The sequence below is a fragment of the Elephantulus edwardii genome, unplaced genomic scaffold, assembly GCF_000299155.1.
Source record: "Elephantulus edwardii isolate Elephantulus edwardi_28Jun2011 unplaced genomic scaffold, EleEdw1.0 scaffold00033, whole genome shotgun sequence".
NCBI classification, from domain to species: domain Eukaryota; kingdom Metazoa; phylum Chordata; class Mammalia; order Macroscelidea; family Macroscelididae; genus Elephantulus; species Elephantulus edwardii.
The window spans coordinates 6,307,676-6,331,087 of record NW_006399783.1 but is presented as its reverse complement, the minus strand read 5'-3'; the positions used below and the strand labels follow the sequence as shown (position 1 = coordinate 6,331,087).

Below are 23,412 nucleotides of genomic sequence, written 5' to 3'. Positions count from 1 at the left end.
CCTTACTTGGATCCACAACTAGCATCCTGGTATTAGGAGTCATGAGATCAGGAGACTTGTTACTCTGGGCAAATACATTGTCAGGTATCTCTTCAAATTATGGAAGAGCAATGTCAGTTTGATGACTGGGGTAAGCATGATTCAGGATTATGGTCTTTTCAACCACTTGCTTTGCATCTGACAGCTGGACAATGAAAAAGACTGACAGAAAAGAATTGATGCCTTCAAGTTGTGGTGTTGGAGAAGAATGCCTGAATATCCATGGACTGCCAAAATAACAAAGAAATCAGTCTTATAAAAGGTGCAAGCAGAGTACAAGGATGGTGAAACTTCATCTCTCATACTTTAGACATGTTGCTTGGAAAGGGGTATCATGCTTGGAAAAGTGAAGGATCAGCAAGAGAGGAAAACTTTCAATGAGATGGTTTAACTCAGTGACTGTAGCAATGGACTCAAGTTTTTTAAAAATGATGACGACGACACAGGATAGGGCAGAATTCAGATCTGTTGTTCATAGGGTTGCTATGCACCTACTTGACTTGATCACCACCACCAACACCCTGATATTTTCATCTCTATTGTTTAGTTCTAAACTGAGGGGTGGGGAATGGGGAAAACCAATGATAAAGTAGTGATACTCTGGCACATTTTAATACTTATGTAGTAGTGAGAAACTTTTAAAATAAATATCATGTAGCAGTCTAAGGTAGCATTCTGCATGACCTTAAAAGGGCTTCCATTTAGTGCCAACAAGTTGCCTGCAATTCAGAGCAACCCTATGCACAATAGCTCTAAACTTTGCTCTATTCTGATTCAGTCTCATTGTCTCTGACACACCAAATCCCATTACCCCAGTTACTGTGTTACTCTATCTCCTCTGAGGTCTTCATTTCCTGCATTGTACCTCCACTTTTCCAAGCATGATGTCCTTCTCCAAGGACTGGTCCCTCCTGGCCACGTGCCCAAAATATGAGATAGAGCTTCAAAATCCTTGCCTCTAAGGAGAAACTTGGTTTCACCCTCCGCAATACAGATGTTTGTTCTCTTGGTGTTCCATGGTATGTTCAATACTCTTCTCCAGCACCACAACTCAAAGGCATTGATTCTTTTTCTGTCATTCTTGGTCACTGTGAAGCTCTCTGATGCATAACAAATAATTGCGAAGACCATGGACTGGACCAGGCACACCTTAGTACTCTGGAGAGGTCCCTGACAGCAGACTTTCCCAGTACAACTTGTCTTTTGATTTTCTGACTGCTGGAGCCAAGAGTAATAGGTGGAATCATAGGGGACCATGATTTTATCTTGTTTGGACCCACAATCAGTACCTTTAGTACCAGCAGTAAAGAAATAAAAACACATACTGCATTGGGAAAAATCTGCTGTCAAAGACCTTTCCAAAGTGCTAAGGAGCAATGATGTTTAAAGACTAAGGTACATCTGATCTAAGCCATGGTCTTTTCAATTACTTTCTATACATGTAAATGTTGGACAGTGAATAAGGATGACAACAGAATTGATGCCTTTGAGCTGTGTCGTTAGAGAAGAGTACTGAATATCTTACGGTCAGCCAAAATGACAAGTATGCACGTCTTGAGGAAAGTGCAACCTAGGTGTTCCTTAGAGGTGAGGATGACAAAGCCTATTAACCTTTTCAGTTAACAGCTGAGTATGTTAACTCACTTGTACAACTCAGATTCCATCTCAGCCTCAAATTCCCCTAAACCAGTGAAGTTGGCTTTGCTAGTAGTAGTGTTCAGTCACCCTCCTAGCTGCATACCTCCAACTTACACTTCATGTAGTTGCTGGTGACCATAGTTGGTTTTTTAACTCTTTCAAACAAAATCCTTTCTTTTCAGCTACAGTAGGAACCCTGGGGAAATGTGTTATGTATTTGAATGCTAGCCAAAAGGTCAGCCATTCAAACCCACCATTGGGTTAGCAGTGCAACTCTATTCTGACACCACCAGAGGGCCCTATTCATTGACTGAGTCAGAACCCACCCACAGCAGACCCTCTGGCGGGTTTTCAGAGGCATCTAATCACACAGGAGACTGCCCAGCACCTTCTTATGGAGCAGCTGGTGGACTTGAAATACATGCCTTTGGGATTGCTGCACAGCTTCTTGCCACTAGGCCACCAGAGCACCCTAAGAGGCACATTTTACCATCGCTGAAATTGGGGTACATTTTATAATCAACATTGATCTGAAGACTGTTGTGACATAGTTATCATCTTTACATGAGCATTAAAATCTACCGAGGTCACTGACTTGAAAAATAACTGAGGTCAACAGGACCACCCAAAACACTGCATCAGATGTCGTGCTGGAAATGAGGATGTGTATGTAACAAAGCCAGATCCTGAGGACTCTGCATCGCCACGAGGCTCAGAAGACTGAGACTTTAATCAATTTATTTTAATTCCAATTTTTCTTTAAAATGTCTTTCATGGTTGTAAAAAAATATAAAGATAACAAAATTCACATACAAATAAAATTAGTTACACCACCAATATCCATTGCCAAACTTTCCATTCCAATAAACTCCAAGTTACCTGAACAGTGCTTTCTCCCTTTCCTCAACCCTCCTGTCTCTGGTAACTATTCAAGTCTAATTCCTATACTTCTGCCTATTCTATTTTACATTAGTGATATCATAAATGTTCTTTTTTGATTGATTTTTCATTTCATCCTGCATGCTTTCAAGGTTGTGGCACAAATCAGAACATCCTCTCTCTCTAGTCAACACTGCTTTCTATGTATGTACCATATTGCTAATGAATTAATTTGTTGAAGGACATTTTAGTCATTTCTACTTTGTTCCTGTGAATAGGGCTGCCTGAACACTGGTGATACTTGTCAGTTTGCCTTACTGCTTCTAAATCATCTCTTGGGTTATATATCTCAGAGTGGAATCACTGGATTGTGTATCTCACTTTTAAAGGACCCATCATAACATTTTCCAAAGAAACGTAACATTTTGTGTATGTGTGAGGCTTCTTTCATTAAGTATAAAGTGAAAACCCTAACTTATTTAGTTGTCTCAGTTAAACTGGCTGTCTTCTTTCTCAGTGGAGTAAGTGTGGAAAAAAAAAGTCCTACAACCCATAGTGTTTTAGGTCTAATGAAATACAGTAATTTTGTGACAAGCAGAAAGTAGGTTGGGGTCACAGAAAAAGCATTTCATTAACTGGAATTAATAAAGATGGCATGGTAGTAGAGATTGTGCTGAGCTAATCGAAATGCTAGTGATTCCAATCCACCAGCCAAAGGGAGGATGAAGTGTCTGTCCCACCAAGGTCTACAGCCCGAGTACTCTGATGGCAACCTTCAGTGGGAATCCAGTCGAAGGTGGCGGGTTTTTATAGTCACCTCCAGAGACCATACAATTCTTCTGATTTCTTTGAGGGGTCAGAGAAATGCACGCTTGAGGGTCACAAACAGGACACTTCAATTTGAACTCAACTAAGGACTATCGAAATTGAAATTAGTTTTGTTTTCCGAGTCTCCTTTTTTCCTCATAGACTAGCAAATCTAGTCTAGCAAAGGCTGACGAGAGATCTTTTTTCTAGAAGTTTCCAGAATCTATATTGCTTACATACCTTCAATCTTTCATTATTTTCTCCTGAACTATGGTTTGTTTTTTCTTCTCTATTTTTCTACTATGGCAATTTTTGTTTTTTGTATTTGTTTGCTTACAAAGTTCATATACACTGGGTTTCAGACTATATCCTTCAATCACATTGTGTTTCATGCAATCCTGAATTGTGCTTTTAACTCAGAGTATTTAGGACTTCTGACACAAAGACTTAAAGAGTATGGACATTCTCTTTGTAGTTAGTACAGTAAGAGGGAACTGCTTAGCCTTGTCTTTTTGTTGGGAGGGAGCAGTGATGTTATATGAATCCATCTTTTCATGTGAGTTTAAAATGCAATGATTTTAATACATTAAGGTTCATTTGACCTTAGAAAACTCTGACAACAGCATAATACAACACAGTTTATATTTATTAGCACTTGTTTTCCCAGGTACTGTAATTGCCGCATGGTAAGAATCTCATTTCATCTTTAGAAAATACTGAGGTAGAGTTGGCAAAGTGCAGTAATTCCTGACTTAATACCACTGCTGTTCATAGTCCTAAACCCCACCAGTGACCTCTAGCTTGTTTTGCTAAAAGCGCTCGGATTTCATGGAGTGAGACAATGTCCTTGTTTCTTGACTAGTGAGCAAATGACGGCAATTCTGTTTCTTGCTTATTCATGTTTTTCCAGCTTCCTTTGCAACTAGGATTAACTACGTGACCAAGTTCCAGCAATGAGATATGCAGAGTTAATTTGTGGCTCCAGGAAAACGCCCACCTTAACAAGGTTTCTTATCTCCTTTCCCTGAGCTTGGTTTGCTATTTTGCTAATATTCTCTCTTGCTAAAATGGAAAGAGATTGCGTTTAGGAAGCTCCCACATCTGCAGAAACATTTGGTTTTGTCCTGAGAACACTGGGAGAGTTACCTAGTGACGTGGAGGCTCAGTGTGCTCACCAGAGCAGGGACTGGATCCACCGCAGAGAACTGGACTAGGTCTAGGTGGAGTGCTGCTGCTGGGCTGAATCTGACTCATCTTGACGGGAGAACAGATCCATGGAGGTGTCTGCTGTGAGCTTTACGGGAACAGATCATGATGCCATTCTTCTGAGGAGCCACTGGGCGGGTTCAAACTGCAAACCTTCTGGTTAGCAGCACAGCACGGGGGAAACTACTGGGCCACCAGGCTCCTGAGTGCAACAGTAAAGGTATGTAAGTTCCTGGGATATAAAGTATGGTTCAATAAATGGGATTCTTTATCTTATTAGAATAACAGACATCCCTGCCAAACCAATAAACTCTCTTCTCACTGTGGTGCACAAATCCCATGTTTTCCACTAAGTCATTTTGGTTTAATATCCACAGAAATAAGCATACTTGTAAAAGTCATTTTTCTTTCTTTTCAGAACACTGATTATTACAAATAACCACATCATACATTGGTAGTTAACAAATTTTCTTTGCTTGTTTTGTATCCACAAGATTGTAAAAAGGCAAACAGTGCTAATAGCCACTTTGGTAAAAACACATAGTGTTCAAACCTAAGAAGGATCACATTCTTTCGACAGGTTTTATTCCCAGGATATCAAATCCCTTGGCCATGACAGCAGCTACTGCTTCACATAGCAGCATACGCCACATGTTCACCTTGAGCACTTTTCCTGAGGCGGGAAAAGGGAGAAAACAAGTATTAGTTTTTCTTTCTGAAAAGAATTTTTAAAGAATATGTTAATTCTAGAATTTACTGAGACTAGCACAACCAAAAAAATGTCTTGGGGCTTTAATTACAAATGTCTCTATCTTAAAAGAAAAAGAAAATCTAAGAAATAAAAATATTGGTGAGCTCTGGTGGCCTAGGGGCAAGAAGCTGCACTGCAATCCCAGAGGTATGCTGTTTGAATCCACCAGATGCTCTGCTGGAGAAGGAGGGACAATCTCCTGTACCAATTTTGATCCGATTTGACAGACACAAAAAATAATAATAAAAGTATTTCTATTTAAGGAATTGTTTTTATGAATTATCAGAGTGAAGGATATAAGGTAAAATTCATATTTCATTTTTACAAATCTTAGGCTTCAAAATCTGAAACAGTAACTATAAATCTACACACCAAAATAATAATGAAGTTCTTTCCCCTAATGAAAGTTCAGTTCTCAGGCCAGACCCTCACATGCTGAACTGCCCTGTAGCACATTAATTTAGTCTACTTTAATATCTATATGTAACATAATAGAACATAAGATGAGAAAATTATTCTTTTCCAAAGTCAGTTTCTATTGTAAAGAATAATTTTAACACTTTAGAACCCTTTTGTAGGGAATTCCTCATTCCTAGTGGTCTTCCAATGGCTTTCTTTGGAGTCTCAGAGTCCAATCCCATAGGCCTGAGGATGTGAGGATTATAGACTCACTAAGTACAATTTATGATTTCTCCTTTTATTAAAACTAGTTCCAATTCTGTCTGCTATATATGTTTCGTTATACAATTGCCTAGAAAAAAGTGGATGTCTGTCTAAAATGAGTTTGAAAACTACTCCCACTTATCATGTGTCTCAATGGAGCCCCATTCCCAGTCATTAGAAAAGACACTTAGAAAAAAACAAACAAAAAACAACACTCACCAGTCTGCCGATCTTTCTCCACACAATAGCAGCTATCATAGAACTCTGTGAAGGTAGTCGCTAGCTCGTAAATATAATCACAGAGAGTATGGAGAAACAAGTCATCTAAAATCTTTTGCAGAATTTCAGGAAACCGTAAAATGCACCGGCCTAATTTCCATTCCTTCTCATGGTCCAAGATGATCTTGGTCTCTCGAGCAGCTTTCTGGAGCATCTCATCATCAATATTGGCCAGACGAGCAATGGACCTGAAAAACCAGGCAACAACCAGAACGTCCTTGGAGTAGGCAGTCGTTTTTCTCCAACCAAATACACTTAGTAAGAGGGGAGTGATGCACACCTGAAAGTGTTACTGACTAACAATGGGGCATTCTTATTTCTTTTAACTATTGTTATTGTTGTTGTGTGCCATCGAGTTGCCTGCAACTCACAGTGACCCTATAAGACAACAACCCTAAACCCTGGTCTGTCCTGTGCCAATCTCGTTGTCTCCGACACTCCCACCCCCCCATTATCCCAGTCACTGAATCAATCCAGCTCGAGGGTCTTGCTCTCCTGCACTGTCCCTCTACTCTCCCAAGCATGACAGATGAAGCCCCAGAATCCTTGCCTCCAAGGAGCTGCCTGGCCTCACCCTCTCCAGGATGAACCTGTTCATTTTCTTAGCAATCCATGGTATATTCAATACTCTTCTCCAGCACCACAGCTCAAAGGCACCAATTCTCCTTCTATCCTCCCTAATCACTGTCCAGCTCTCTGATGTATAGCAAGTGATTGCAAAGACCATGGCCTGTATCGAGTGCACCTTAGTCTTCAGAGTGACACCATTGCTCTCCAGTACTTTGCAGAGGTCCCTAACAGCAGACTTTCCCATCGCAATACGTCTTTTAATTTCCTGGCTGCTGGTGTGCCAAGAGTGTTGACTATAAAACCAAGCCAACTAAAGCTATGAACTACCTCAATCTCTACTATCCATCCTGATGCAGCCAACTGGCCCAGTGGTGAGAATCTCTGTCTTCTTGATATTGAGCCTCAATCCATATTGAAGGCTGCAGTCCTTGACCTTCTACAGCAAACACTTCAAGTCCTCTTCAGTTTCAGCAGGTAGGGTTGTGTCATCTGCATTAACGCGGATTGCTGATGAATCTTCCACCAGTCTGACAACACACTTCTCCTCATAGAACCGAGCCCCCTGGATAATCTGCTCTGCATACAGGTTGAAAACGTATGGAGATAGGACACATCCCTGGCGTACACCCTTCCCAATTTTGAACCATGCAGTGTTTCCTTGCTCTGTTCTGACGACTGTTTCCTGGTCCAAGTATAGGTTTTGCATTGGCACGATCAAGTATTCTGGTATTCCTATTCTTCTCAGAGCCAGCCACAGTTTGTTGTGATCCACACAGTCAAACACCTTTGCATAATCAATGAAACACAGATATATATTCCTCTGGTATTCCCTGCTTTCAGCCAAGATCAATCTAACATCAGCTACAATATCCCTAGTACCACGACACCTTCTAAACCCAGCCTGGACTTCTGGCGATTCTCTGCTGATGTGCTGTTCAGTTGTTTTTGGATAATCTTCAGGAGAATCTTGCTTGTATGTGGTATCTATAATACTGTTTGATAACTTCCACACTCTCTTAAGTCACCTTTCTTTGGAATGGGAACAAATACAGATCTCTTCCAGTCAGCTGGCCAAGTGGTTGTCCTCCAGATTTCTTGGCACAGCTTGATGAGCACATCTAGGGCAGCATCTGTTAGCTGAAATATGTCAACTGGTATACCATCTATTCCTGGGGGCTTATTTTTTCCCAATTCCTTCAAAGCAGCTTGAACTTCTTTATCACCATAAGCTCTTGCTTATACGTTGTTTCATTAAATTCTTCTGTGTCTGCCAATTCCTTTTGCTACAGTGACTCTGTATACTTTTTCTATCTTCTTTTAATACTTCCTGGATCATTTCATATTCTGCCTAAAGCATCCTTGATTATACAACTTGAGGTTTGAATTTGTTCTTCAGTTCCTTGAGCTTAAGAAATGTTGAGCAAGTTGGGCCCTTTTGATTTTCTGACTCCAGCTCCTTGCACATTTCGTTGTTAATATTTTACTTTGTTTTCTTGTGCTGCCTTTTGAAATCTTCTACTCAGATCTTTAGTATCTTGAATTCTTCCTTCTGCTTTGGCTTCTCGGCACTCTAGTGAAACAGAGTCTCTTCTAAGATCCATTTCGGTCTTTTCTTCCTCCTTTGTCTTTGTAATGACCCTATGCACTCTTCCTGGATATCTTCCTTGATATTCTCCCACAACTCATAGTGCACACTATTAAACAAAACTAATAATGTGGTCTAAAACAATTAATAAAACTAAAAATAGGAATAGAATCCTTTCAGAGGTAACTCCCCTGATACTTCATCCAAGATGCTAGGAGATTATCTTCAAGAGCATATGGGGATACAGTAGGGATTCTAAAAGAATACCTAAGGTGAAACCTGTCATTCTGCAAGAGAACATAGTACTGAAGAAGCTTATAGAGAACAAAATAAACTTAATAAAAACTCCTTTTTAGTCATTAAGTATTTACAATTACCTGATTCTAGTGAAAGCATACAACAAGTAAGCAGCTGTGTTTCCTCTGTCATCCAGCATTTTGTCAAAGGAGAAGATGTAGTCATTTAACCGGTTGTGGGAAAGATCAGCGTATTTGATACAACCATAAGCAACAGATGTCTGAGCAGCCTTCAGTTCTTCTGGGGTTAAGACCTTTGGGAAATAGCAAAAACTATTTTAGAGCTTAATGATCCTGCCTTCATCCCAGTGTCTCACGGGCAGAAGCCTAAAAAATAAGAGTATCTAATGATACTGTTTCATCAATAAATTCTAACATTAAACATTGACACTGAGGTTACTATAGCACGGGATTCTGAGGAGCTTATGTATTTGGGGGGGGGGGAATAAAACCCCTGATACAAGAAAAAGGCAGGACAAAATCCCCAAAGAGGAAGAACATGGAAAAGGAATGGAATAAACTGAACAAACTTTTTTCAATAGTCATATGGCTGGGATCCACAAGGAAAAAAAAATCACATAGGAGTGGAAAAGATTTTGGCAACTGAGTGCGAATGAGGAATCAGATCCTGGAGTAACTGCAGTAGAAGGGTACTATTAAATACTATAAATAACTACAGACTACCGAAGTGAAACCAGAATGGTCATTCTCAAGAGGAAATCTACTAGAAGTAAAGGTCAAATGGAAACATTCACTCCTAACAACATCCAAGACCAACCTTGACAGGAGCAATATGTGATCCTCAAATGGATACCAGTGGACAGTATCCACTAACAGATACTAAAGGACACTAGTGAGACAAACAGAGAACCCTGAGTAAGGTATACAAGTTAGTTGTTGTTAGGTTCCCCCGTGTCCAGTACAACTTGTAGCAACCCTGTGAACATCAGATATGAACCGTATCCTCTGCTGTGTCATCCCTACAATCTGGGAGTCCATTGCTGCAGTGACTATGCCAATCTAACTGGCTTCCTCTCTTTCACCAACCCTCTAACTTTCTAAGCAGGTCATCATTATTCATTGTCTATCTCAGCAGTGTAGCAAGTGATTAAACAGACCATGGCCTGAATCAGCACACAGTCCTCAAACTAACATCACTGCTTCTCAATAATTTAGAGGGGTCCCTGACTAGAGACTTTGCCAGTGCAATAATGTCTTGTGATCTCCTGACTGCTGGTACCAAGCATACTGCTTATGAACCTAAGTAAAATGAAGTTGTTGACTGTTTCAACATTTTCTCCATCTATTATGGTGTTGTTGATCAGTCCAGTGGTATTTGTTTCCTTGACGTTGATATGCAGCTAGGAAGGCTGCAGTGTGTGACCTTCTATACAAAATCAGCTTAAATGCCAACTTCAGAAACAAAGACTCTTATGAGTATTATTTCATTGTGTGCACGCAGGAAATAGTTTTATTTTCTTTACGTAAGAAAAAGGGGGCTAGTATGTTAGGTACAATATGACGTTGTAACTGCTTTGATTTAGAGAGATGATGTTTGGTTTAAGGAGATGTGTATAGGTGCCAAGTTGATAAGAGTGAAAGGTGACAGTTACACGGTGTGTCAATGTGGTTATATGATTCTCAATGTAACATAACCAGCTTAGTATGTAACCAGGTAGTATGTAAATACTACCCTATCAATGCGGCAGGATTAGAGGCAATGATCTAATGAATCTTCTAATGTGATGTAAGGAAAGGCTCCTTAGGGGTGTGGCTTACACTGAATATATATTTGGACTCTTTGGCAAAGCTACTGAGTTTTTTACTCGATCTTGAATCTGGCTCATCAGCTCCAGATCTGATCCAGCAGCCTGTCATATTTGCCAACCTTAGACTCTTCAGCCTCTAATGTAGCCGTCTGTAGCTCTCCCTGCTGACCCTGGACGCTGACTGCTGATGGACTCATGAGCCATCCCAGACACCCCTCCAGAGGGTGGACTCACAGGGCGGGGATGTGCCACCCTGTACAAGCACATCAAACATGTCAATGAAATAAATTTCAGTGTCTTTGTGTATGATTCATTGGTTTTGTTTCTCTAGAGAACCCAGTCTAATATATCATGCATCAGAGAAATAAAAAAATTTAAACTAGAATGTGAGTTATCATTACACATACAACAAAAAAGCAGAATAAAAAATTTACAAAGCCAAGTTCTGGTAAAGGTACAGAGCAAACAGAACTCTCATGTATTAGTTTTGTGTTCTTAATTCTGTTGACAGGGACAGTTCCCCTTTGTACAGTTGGTAAAGGCCATGCTGATACAGCTCCTTTTACAAATGTACCACATTTTGTTTATCCACTCTCCTTTCAATGGACATAAAAGCTGGCTTACTCATTCACTCATTGCTGTCAAGTCAGACCAACTCATAGCTGATCCTCCACCAAGTTTTCAGCGATTATAAATCATATAGGAAGAGACTGCCCATTTTTCTCCCACAGAACAGCTGGTGGATTTGAAATATGTGCCTTTAAGTTGGCAGAGCAACTCTTTACTCACTCAGCCACCTTAGCTCCCTGGGCTATTAAAAAAGCTAATTAAAGCACTGCTATTCATATCCGTATTTTGGACACATGCACGTTCTCTCTTGAAAAAATATCTAAAAATCTAAGAATTGCACTGCAGTGTCAAGGGTTGAATCCTTTGTTGTTGGCCTCAATTTATAGAAGATCCAAGCATAAAGATCAAAGTACTGTGAGTACTGTGCCATATCTGTGATCAGCTGCATAGTGAACCAGTGGATTCCAGAGTCTTCTGTGGCAACTATCTTTGTCTGGATGCTTTGATACAACCTGCTCTGCATGAAGTGCACTCACAAGGAACTGAACCAAAAAGTTGCAATGTTATAACCTAAAATGTACTTGCAGTCCAGTGTTATAAAATTCTCAATCCTGACAATATTGGCTCCATGGTCCAACAAACCAGGGCAAAGACTCTTAGCTCTGGTTCCAATGGTGGAGCAGTCCCAAGGTCACATCTCATGTCTGGTCTCTGGTTCTCTGTGGTGGTGGCTATGGCTGCTGCTCCTGTGGGCCCTCCTAATCAACTGGTACAAGTATCTCTGGCTCCAAGGACATACTACATTCTCTTGCTTGCTCTTTTCCTGTTGAGGAAGATCTTCCTTCTGCTGCTGGATCCAATCAATTTAATGGCGATACTAGCCAATTCCCTTGTGGACTGGTGAAACTAGCCAATCTCCTTGTGGTTAGGCTAGGCTAACACGGCCTATTCGCATATTCCTGCCCATCCACATGACAAAGTCATGGACAGAAAACCAGCTTGAATAAACTCTACCATATCCATACAACAGAAAGCTATTTAGTAATAAAAAGAAACTACTGATACCCACGGAAAGAACATATGTTATGATTTCATTCACAAGAAGTTTTAGAATATACATAGAAACTGACCTAAGGTGAACTTAATACAATTTACACTGAAATTGTATAGATAATTTCAGCTCATGGTAACCTTATGACATTATATCATAATGGTCTTAAGGACTTCTAACACTGCAAGTCTATCAGAGGAGAGCGTTGTACTATTTTCCCATAAAGTAGCTGTGGATTCGAACTCTTGACCTTTCAGTCAGCAATTTTGTGCTTTTTAATTCCTATGCCACCTGTTACACAGTTCTTCCAAATTTCACACAAACTTTATCACAGTGTATAACATAACGTATCTATGAATGTTCTGTGAGTTCACCACACGGCCTGCTCAGACGGCTCATCAGGAATTTGTATGGCAGATGCTAGCTGTTCTGAGCACAAATACAGAAGAGAATTCTGCAGATGTAGACTCTAATGTAGGGTGAAAACCCCAAGTTCCTGGTCTGCCACGGTCTTTCATCATTGCAAGTAGAAATGGATAAAATGGTATTAAGAAGCAGAAGTACTATGCCACATGAGTAAAGGAGGAAAAGGTTATAAAAGTAAAAAACTATGTTTTCAAAATAAATATTCAGCAATTCATTACACAGATTTATTGTCCTGTAAAACTGAGAAGCATAAGCCTGCCCTAGAGGAATGACTCCTTAAAATTCTCTAGTTCTCTCAGTGAAAAAACCAAACCACAATAAAATGCACAAATACCTCTGTAAATGTTCACTGAAATTAATAAAAAAAAGGGGGGGAAATGTACAAATGCATTATAAAGACCACATGAATACCTTGTCTCTCTCTTTCTCCTTCAATTTGTCCATAGATCGTTTCAGTCCTTCTTCCAAAAGGTCTATGAGGCGTACTGTTTCACCGGAACGTGTTTTAAATTTCTTTCTAAAAACATTCAAAAGTTCAATTAGATTTTGAAACTAGGCTGAGTCTGATATCTTTGTTCTAAAATAAAAGTTTGTGGAATCTGACCATGCCAGCTTCAAGTCTCCCAAGATATATACTTCCTCTGAGAACTACTGAGGGCTAGAACCCAAGAGATATTTACTGCACTTGGCAACCAGGGCAAGTGCCCACCAAAAAAAAGGGAAATGGGGGGTGCTTTTAAGGTTTCCTCATCTAACACCCTTAATTCTGAGGTATCTAGGATTCTAATGGCATCCTCTATATGTTTATCTTTATTTAATTCAACCCCTAGAAGAGAAATGTTTGAATTTGCTCATAGTTTGGCGTAGTTGTTTCATCCTTGAGAAAAATGAATAGAAGGCACGTGCATTAGCTTCTAGAATTGAGAAGTGAGCAAATTCTTATCTACATGTCATTCACATAATGTTTCTTCTGTTCAGCAGTAACCAAGTCTGGACCGGCTAGGAAACGTTTGTTCAACAGTGAACGCCAGAGCCATTCATACCTATTGAAATCAGAGTATCTACGGAAGTCACTGTTAAGCACTGCCCTTGGAAAATTCACTACCAAGAAAACGGGATTTTTTTTTCTACTCAACAGCTGAGAGAGAGGTCTATATAGTTATATAGCTGCATGTACATAATTTTTATTTTCACTCCTTTTTTAGTTAAAAATCCTTCGAAGACATCAACTCTTAAGAATGAAGCATGCTTTCCTAGCTAATACAAGACTGCAAAAAAGAAGAGTTACATTTCTTATTAAAGTTATGCTTTCAGAATTTGCCTTAGAAAAGATCTACTTGCTCTCTCTCACAGAATTAAAACTCCTTTATTACTCCTAAATTATACGAGCTATTTTTATGGCTACCTTCCTTCTTGAGGGTCTCCAAACTTCCAAATTCATTTTGTGAAATGATCTTTAACATCATAAATCTTTAAGACAAAATACTGAGGAAAGTATTTTTTTAATGTCTCTAGTTATTAATTCCTGATCCCTTCTGGTATTCTCTACCAGTACCTGGCCTTGATTTTACTTTTTTTTTTAAATATTAACATTTATTCCTCTGTCCAGTGGTTCTAATATGATGCACACATTATCAGTATACCAAAAGACATTTTGTTTGTTTTGGCTTTGTTATTTTGTGTGTGTGTATACTGTCGAATTGGATCTGACTGGCACAGAAGATTGCCCCTCCTTCTCCCGAGGAGCATCTGGAGGATTTGAACCACTTGCCTTCGGGATTGCAGCACAGCTTCTTGCCACTAGGCCATCAGAGTTCCCCCAAGAGACATTTTGAAAGATAGATGATTACTACCCATATTAGAACTCCCAAGAAAGGGTTACATATCTATTTTAATAGGCTGCACAGGAAGCTGCTCTGCTCTGGACTGCAGGCTTTTTCAGGGAAGAGGTCTTTTACATTATATTTGTACATTATATACACTTAGAGCAACATGGCCAATAACATGAACAAGTGATCCACAGAGCACTGCTTAAAGCATAAAATAATAAGGAAACAAGCAGACAAATGGTTTTTTATTTTTTTAAAAAAACCTATTAAAACAAAAAATTTCACTAAAACATTCATGAATAAGTATTTAAAAAAATATGGTAAGCTGGGGGAGCTGGGCGGGGAGAGAAGTGCAGCAATGAATGAATGGAAATCCAAAATCTCTCTAAATGTTCATTAAAATTACTAAAATGAAATAAAAACAAAAAAGAAGATTGAGAAAAAAAATTAGTTGATTCAGACTCAGTGGAACATAAAAACAACATAAAAATGTCAATCTTTCTGTAGATGGTAAAATAAATTAAAGGAATATTTTACCATAAAAAAAAATATTGTAAGCCAGCAGTGGCTAATATTATTTGCACCACAGTCTCCCTCCTTCTCTGCTGTCACGTTAGAACCTACTCATGGCTGACCCTCCAGTGGGTTTCTGATGCTGCAAATGTCACGAGAGGAGATGGCCCATCTTTTTTTCTCTTGTGGAGTTACTGGTGGACTTGAACCACTAGAGGGACAAGGTCTCTGGGTTAGCAGGATTAACTTCCTCCAGACTGTCATCAGAGATCCCAAAATTATAGGTTAGGGTGCTAAAATTAAATGACTCCAAGAGTGCAGAGACATGCAGATAATCAAGTGCCACTACATGATAAATGAGCTAAATGTCAAGATATGAATGTTGTGATAAGCATCATGTAAAAAAAGTAAACTTGATAACGTCACATTAACTGTAGAAATAAACATCTAAATGCTGGTCCAAAAATGGAAGTTAAGAAACTAAGATACTATAAGAAATACTCAATTCTCTGATTAGTTTTAAAGTACTTTCTTAGGACCATGAACACCATAAAAATTCAGTATGTCTTTTGATTTGGAAAAAAGTGTAGCTTCATAGAACTTATGCAATATAATTAGGAAATGTATGAGGTTGACGTACAGTGACATCCTGGGCCTTTAAATAATTTCTATCCAACCTTATACCATGATATAGCTAAACTGGTTGTTTTCATATCTTAGAGAATTTGCTGATTAAGCATTTATGCAGCTTTCTGTGGTTTTTTTAGAAGCATTATAAACAACCTTTGTTTGAGATGTGAACATCTGGGCTTTGCCACTAAATTTAAGATGCTATTAAGTTTAAGAGGCAGGCTGACTGCTGGAGAAGAGTTCTGAACACACCATGGACTGCCAAGAGAACCAATAGGTCTGTTCCAGAGAGGGTGAAAGCAAGCTGCTCCCTGGAGGCAAGGACTTTGAGACTCTGTCTCACATACTTTGGTCATGTAGCCAGAAGGGACCAGTCTTTGGAGAAGTGTATCATGCTTGGAAGGGTCAAGGAACAGGGCAGGAGAGGAAGAACTCAGATGAGATGGATTGACACAGTAACTGGACTGATGAGGGTAGGTGTGTCAGAGACAGTGAGATTGGCTCAGGATAGAGCTCAGGGCTAATGTGCATAGAGTCGCCAGGAGTCACAAGCAACTCAAAAGCACTTAACAACTACTGCTTTCAAATATGGGGGGGAGGCATTTGAATTAATACTATTTAATTACCTTTACCTTTCTATTTTATAAATATTGAACAAAAAGTGAGAAATGATTGAAAACTAGAAAACACAGTGTGGACACAGGCATGCAGGTCTCAGTAAGTTTAAAGTATCTGAAAAGATGATTAAAGTCTTAAGGTATACTGAAGGAAGTGAATTTTAAATCTCAACTGGGATTTCAATGAACTTTTATCTGTTGATCAGATGTGATTTCGACTGTGAATGAAAATAATGACATTTACCCAATGACTGAAACAAAACATATTGAATATCTATGTGAACTGTGAAGAAGTCTTGTTACAGAACTTATTAATTTTGCTCTGTGGGAAGGAATGCCCCTCTACTCCCTATAATTTGGTAAGCTTCTTGTTGTTGATTGCCCTGGAGTCGAGCATGACTCATAGCGACCCTATGAACAAAAGACTTGTAACTATTGTCATTTCTCAAAGTTAATAGCATTTCCACAGGCATACTGTTTAGGAAGTGTATGCTACTCCTATTTCCAAACCTGTTTTAAACTGGGAGCTCCACTGAACACTGTTCATCATGGGTAACCATTAAAGCATTTGATACGCCAATGGCACAAGGTACCATTGGTACAAGGTACCATCACAGCAACCCTAGGTTATCTCAGTACAGCAAATTGACAGAAGAGTGCCATACCACTTAGAAGAATGTTCCTCCAAAATATAATAGGGACCAACTTTTAAATATAAAGGCCTTCCACGAGGTCTTGTTGACTCTAAAACAAGGGGCTTAAATAAAAAACAACCAATATAATATGTTGTTATGTGCTGTAGAGTCACCTGTGACCCAATATACAGGAGCTCTGAACCCTTCCCCATCTTGAGCCAATCTCACTAATTTCAAAACACTAACCCCTGTGGCCCCAGGTACTCTAGCAATCCAGCTTACTGCTTGGCTTTCAGTCACCTTTTATACAAATTTCTGTAAAAGGCTAATTTCTGGCAGTGAAAAGGCATAGGCACTAGCAGCTGAGTTGGGCTCACCATTAGAACATATTAAAACTAAAGAAAATGGTGAGCTTTCTGAATTATAATACTTTTATCAAATGAAATATAGATTATTCCACAGAAATCTGGAAGGCAGATTAAATCATCACCATTTTCAGGCTGTCCAGACTTACTTGTCTTCCCCAAGTACCACACCAAATCCAGCATGGGTTATTCGAGTTACTTTAGGGTCATACCAACCCATCATCTGAGCAGCAGCAAATATTGCCTGGAAATGCATGGCCTAAAAAAGAAAAGAAACACACAGTTACTTGCTAGGCTGTCTAATAAAAAAGAGTTATTATAAGTTCTGCATAAGATTAGCAACAAAGGTCAGTAAAACTCAAATCAGTCATCAATCTTGTAAAGCAAGTATAACTGTAAAACCTCTTTCAGTCTCTATATTTGGAACAGCAAGACTGTTAGCACAATATCCATGCTGTTTAAATACTGTAATCGTAAAACTTTACTGAGTGAAATATCCCAGTCACAAAAGGACAAATATTACATGATGCCACTGTTGTAGAATGGGACTGTCCTTGGGGTTAGGGAGACACTGAGTAAGATGGGTTCAATAATGTATACTGCACTGAAGCAGAGGAGGGAGAGAACCGTCTAAAAGAGAGATGTAACTGGGTATTTCTGTCATCACAGGAGACTAGAGCGAGGGCTGCATGGTGGAGGGGACCTGGGGGAGGGTTTGTAAAACAATGAAAGAATCTTTTCTTTTACTTTTCCATAATTTTTGGACTCATGTACTTATAACTTGTTAGTCAAATTTGTGTCTTCTAGGTTGCAACACCCCCATGATACATCTTCAAGGATATGTACATGTACAGCCAAGCACAATCAATAAGAGTGCATCTGAATTCCAAAATCAATCTCCATAATAGTCTATGTGTTTCCTACTGCCAAAGGGGCCCTTTAGAGTAGTGAGAGAAGATCTTCACCCTGAAACCCACAGCGTCCCTTTTCAGCAGGAAGTAGCTAAGAGAATACGCCGTCCCCTTTTCCTTATGACTCAGGGTGAAGTCTCTCTCAGGGAGGAGTGATAGGGAATGGCAAAGGATACACTGACAAAGAAGATTAATCAGAACTGGCTTTGACAAGCACTGTGGCATTTGGACAAGAACAAACTGGGAGGAGGGTAGAGAGAATAGTGCAACAATGAATGAGTGGAAGCCCAAAATCTCTGTAAATGTTTATGAAAATTAATAAAATATAATTATAGAAGAAAAAAAAAACAAATGTGAAAAAGAGGTGAATTAAGGCCAAGATTACACACAATAATTTGAATTAAATTTTAGGTCTGACAACAATGGTATTAAGACAATAAATCACCACTGATATCCACTAAAGTACTCTTTTCCAGATTATGAAGCCAAAGTGGGATATTCAGGTTTGTCCAAGTCCAAATGCCAATCATTTTCCTGAAAAATTATAGCTTTTCAGTACTAAATATTACCAATTCCACCACTGTATAGTAGTCAATTAAGCAATGCAATACATAGAAAATTACAAACTCACTTGTCCACTGTCTACCACATATACCATCATGTTTATTTTTTCCTCAAATAATCTTTGTTTAATAGCAGCCAGGTCAGATGTATCGTAAGTGTAACCTCCATCTGACTTTACTACGGTTAATGGTACAGAACACCCAGGGACAAACACAATCTTTCTGCCATCATCTACTTGCACAAATCCTAGGGGAGAGAGAGAGAGAAAAAAAACCCACACAAATTTATTAAAAATGTTAAAAGATGGGAGCAGAGGACTGAGGATGGGTGGAGGTGGGCAGCACAATTTGATGGGTGGAGGGGGGTGGAAATATCTGGTGTGAAAAACAGTATAGATGAACTTTATAAATAAACCAGTATAAAAGAAAAAAAATCAACTCAAAAAACAAAACACAGAAAGAATACCGAAGAAAAACATTCTTAGCAGATTTAGGACATTTATTAGAGCTGATAAAAATCATAAGATGTTCTTTTCAAGAGCCTCAGATAATAGCTACTGTCAAGGTACCTAGGTTTTTCCCAAGTACAGGCCATAAACCTTGCAACTTTATGGAATAAGCTTTCATCTCTTCCCAAACTTCTTAAAGAATACCTCACTGGAGCCCTCTACCCAGCAGAACCAGAACATTCATCTTTGATGTGTTTAAAGCTAGAGACAAAACTTTATTCTAAAAACTAACAGGTTCTAGGGAACAAACCTTTGAGTTCACAGCAATGCTAAAGTCAAACAAAACACTTGTTAGATATTAGAAAACCATCCTGAAAATGAACTAATAATAGGAAAGATTCAAGCATTTATTCTATTTCATATGAACTGCACCTCAGGATAATAAAAATAATTATATGAAAAAGTACTGCTTAGGAGAATTCCAAGTTAGAGAGAAGAAAATGACAGAATACTATAATTTCATGGTATGTTGGATCAACATAATAATCATCAATAGCTGCTAAAAACCTCTAGGCAAGTTTAAGGGGAAGTTTATGGACAGATTAGCCTGACAATATTAATTCAGCTTATCACAGAAAGAAAACTAACCACTTGCTTGCTATTGTGCAAATAAAGTACAGGAAAACAAAAGCAGAGTTCAAGCAAACTTCTTTATAAAATAAAGATGGGTGAATTATATGAAATGAAACTTAATGGGAAATTCTTTGAGGGACAAAACTTTATGGGACAAATGACCTAATTTCTGAAACAAAAGGTAGACTCCATCTCTTCCAGGGGAAGGCAAGGGAAAATGAGGGAATTAAAAAAACTTAACAGATAAGCAAACAATTCAAAATGATAAAAAAAGATCTAACTTACTGGTCTGATAGTGACTACAGGCCTTGTTGTTATATGCCATCAATCTGTCTACAACTCACAGTGACCCTGAGTAATGGCTCTGAATCTTACCTTGTCCTGAGCCAAGCTGACCATCTCAGACAAAGCTGACTCCACTGCCACAGTTACTGTGTCATCTAGCTCACCAAGGGTCCTCCTCTCTTATGCTGACCTTCTACCCTCAGCCAAGGACTAAGCCCTCCTGACATGTCCAAAGTATGTAAGATGGAGTTTCAAAATTCCTGCTTCCATGGAGCAACCTGATTTCACCCTCTCTAGGATAGATTGGTTAGTTCTCTTGGTAGTCCATGGTATGTTAATACTCTCCTCCAGTACAATAAAGGCATCAATTATTCTTTGGTCATCTTTATTCACTCTCCAGCTCTCAGATGTATAGCAAGCAACTGACAAGACTATGGCCTAGATTAGCTGCACTGAGTCTCTTGACTGTGATCAATGCACTTCAGCACTCTGGAGAGGTACTTGACAGCAAATTTTCCCAACGCAACTCATCTTTTGAGTTCTTGATTGCTGATGGCAAGGGTGTTGATTACGGATGAAACAGTTAGCAACCTCAATATTTTCTTCATTAATCATGATGCTGCATACTGGCCAAGTGGTGAAGATTTCTGTTTTCTTGATGTCAAAATGCAATGCATTTTTTTCCTTTCATTCATTCATTCATTGTTGCACATTTTCTTCCCCCCCTCCCTTAGTCTATTCTGCAATGCACCTTATTCCAGACTGTTTCTATACATAGAATACATAATCATATATTCCTTTTGGGCTGTTCTTTCCCTCATCTGTTCCAATGCAGTGTTCATAATCTATCCACTCTTTTACTATTGTGAAAAGAACAGATGCAACGTGAGAGTGGCAGAGTCTGACTTATAACCCTGGGGGACAGTGAGTTCCAGACATGGGAAAAGATGGACACTCTCTCCCATAATCCAAAAAGAGCAGATGCAACGTGAGAGTGGTGGAGTCTGACCTCTTCCTGCTTCACAAAGGGAAATTTTCTCCATCAATAATATCTGCAGCATTGAACAGACAGATGTTAGGTCAGACAACAGCCCCCTCGCCTCCATGCTCCTGCACCTATTTCCACCATTCACTGGGTTCTATATTCATTGTTGATTCACAGACTTTATTCAGCTGTGTTACCAAGAGTAGAATGTAGTAGGGAAGTAAGCTGGGGGGTAGGAGAGGCAAAGAAGAGCTCACAATGCAAGTCCAGGTTTAGTCCAGCAGTCTCAAGCCAGATTAACAGCAAAATATAATTCCTCAATTAGTAAAAATTCTGTTTCAGTTCAGCAACATAAATCCAAAAAGCCTCTGGTTTCTTTAATCATCCAGCAAGATTTGCCTCAGAGCACTGTAAGTCAACTTCTTCAATTATCTTGCAAGCAGAGCAAAATTTTTAACTGTGGCCTTCATCTCAGGGCTTCTCTGGTAACATCTTGCCATAGTTTCTCCACAGCAATGCCACAGTCTCTCTATTACCATCACCAGGGTCTTCCTCCTGTCTCCCTCAAGTCTTACTATTCAGTGTGGCAAGTACTCTTTCTATTTTCTTAGTCCCACAGCTGTTGATGATTTGCAAGACTGTGTGTTTATAGTTAGGGTAGCTGGATAAGAGAAGGAGCTAATGTAATGGCTAGAAGTCAATTTTTAAGCACACCTTATCTAGTCTCCCCTCAACCCCTAATGTCTGTCCCATTTTATAAGAGCAGTATGTCCTTTTATGACTAAGCTATTTCACTCAATATAATGTCCTCCTAATTTTAGGTAAAGAATACCAGAAGACTGTCTATTTATGCCTTATTAACTATTTATGCTTTATTAGCTATATAAAGGCAATTAACTGTGTGGATCCTAACAAGTTATGGCTGACATTGAGAAGAATGGGAATCCCAGAGCACTTAATTAAGTTCATATGAAACCTATACCTAGACCAGGAGGATGTTGCATGAACAGAGCAAGAGAACATTATGTGGTTTAAAGTGAAAAAGGGACTGCATTAGGGCTGTATTCTCTTTCCTTATCTATTTAATCTGCATGTTGAAGAAATTATTTGAGAAGCTGAACTCTATGAAGAGGAATTGCTGAGTCAAATGGTGTTTCTATTTCCAAATAGAGAAAGCACCATACCACCTTCCATAGTGATTGTATCATTTTATATTCCCACCAGTAGTGAGTTCCAATCTCTCCGCAATCTCACCAGCATTTGTTGTTTGCTGCCCTTTTGAAGTTTGCTATTATTACAAATGAATTAAATGGGTGAAATGATATCTCATAGTTGTTTTGGGCAATCTGTATCAAAGGCTGAAATAACTGATCTTTTGAAGCAAGCGCTTCAAGTTCACCTATTTCCACAAGCAAGATTATGTCATCTGCACAGCACAGGTTGCTGAGTCTTTCTCCAATCCAGAATGATCCGTTCAGCCTGTAGGTTAAAGAGATATGGAGAAAGGATACATCCCTGATACACATCTTTCTTGATTTTGAACCATGCAGTATTCCCTGCTCTATTTAGACAACAGCTTCTTGGTTTAGGTATAGATTTCACATGAGCACTATCAAGTGTTCTGAGATTCACATTTTTCTCAGTATTAGTCATAATTTGCTGTGATCCACACAAATGCCTTTGAATGCACAGTCAATATAATACAAACAGACATCCTCTGGGTTTCTCTGCTTTCAGTCAAGATCCATTTGACATCAACAATGATATGCTTAATGCTGTGGCCTCTTCTAAAACTAGCTTGTATTTCTGGCAGTTCTCTGTTGATACACTGTTCTAGTTGTTTTGGGGCTATCTTCAGCAAGATTTTGCTTGCATGTAATATTAAGGATATTGTTCAGTAATTTCCACTCTGTTGGATCATCTTTTATGGGAATGGATATAGGAATAAATAAGGATCTCTTCCAGTCAGATGGCCAGGTAGCTGTTGAGATTTCTTGGCACAATCTAGTGAACACATTCAGGGCTGCATCTGTTTGCTGAAATCTCTCAGTTGGTATTCTATCAATTCCTGGGGCCTTATTTTTTTTTTTGCTAATTCAGAGTGGTTTGAACTTCTTTATTACCACTGGTTCTTGAACATATACTACTTCTTGAAATGGTTCTGTGTCAGTGAGTTCATGTATTTTTTCCATCTTCTTTTGATGCTTCCTGGATAATTCCAGATTTTGCTCATAGCATCTTTCTGTATTGCAACTCAAGGCTTCAATTTGTTTCTCAGTTCCTTCAGTTAAATGCCAAGTGAGCCTTCCCTTTTGATTTTTCTGTTTCTAGCTCTTTGCATATTTCGTTATAGTAACCTATAACCCTTCATTTTCCTTTAACCCGTTAAACTATCCCTGTGGCTCAACTTGTAGCCAAACAATGAAAAGGTTCATGAGGCAAACAATACTACTGGGGAGGGCGGGGGT

The 23,412-nt window shown here is 39.1% G+C and overlaps 1 protein-coding gene across 1 annotated transcript in view; it reads right to left on the bottom strand.

The window, feature by feature from the left end:
• Positions 1-5,132: 5,132 nt before the first annotated feature.
• Positions 5,133-23,412, bottom strand: part of RARS (arginyl-tRNA synthetase) — a 43,593-nt gene continuing 25,313 nt past the window's right edge. Inside the window, exons 10-15 of the mRNA XM_006884329.1 lie at positions 18,661-18,839; positions 17,268-17,377; positions 12,941-13,046; positions 8,795-8,967; positions 6,203-6,450; positions 5,133-5,242 (exon numbers count right to left, since the gene is read on the bottom strand). Coding sequence (XP_006884391.1) covers positions 5,133-5,242; positions 6,203-6,450; positions 8,795-8,967; positions 12,941-13,046; positions 17,268-17,377; positions 18,661-18,839 — 926 coding nt within the window. The remainder of the gene's footprint in view (positions 5,243-6,202; positions 6,451-8,794; positions 8,968-12,940; positions 13,047-17,267; positions 17,378-18,660; positions 18,840-23,412) is intronic.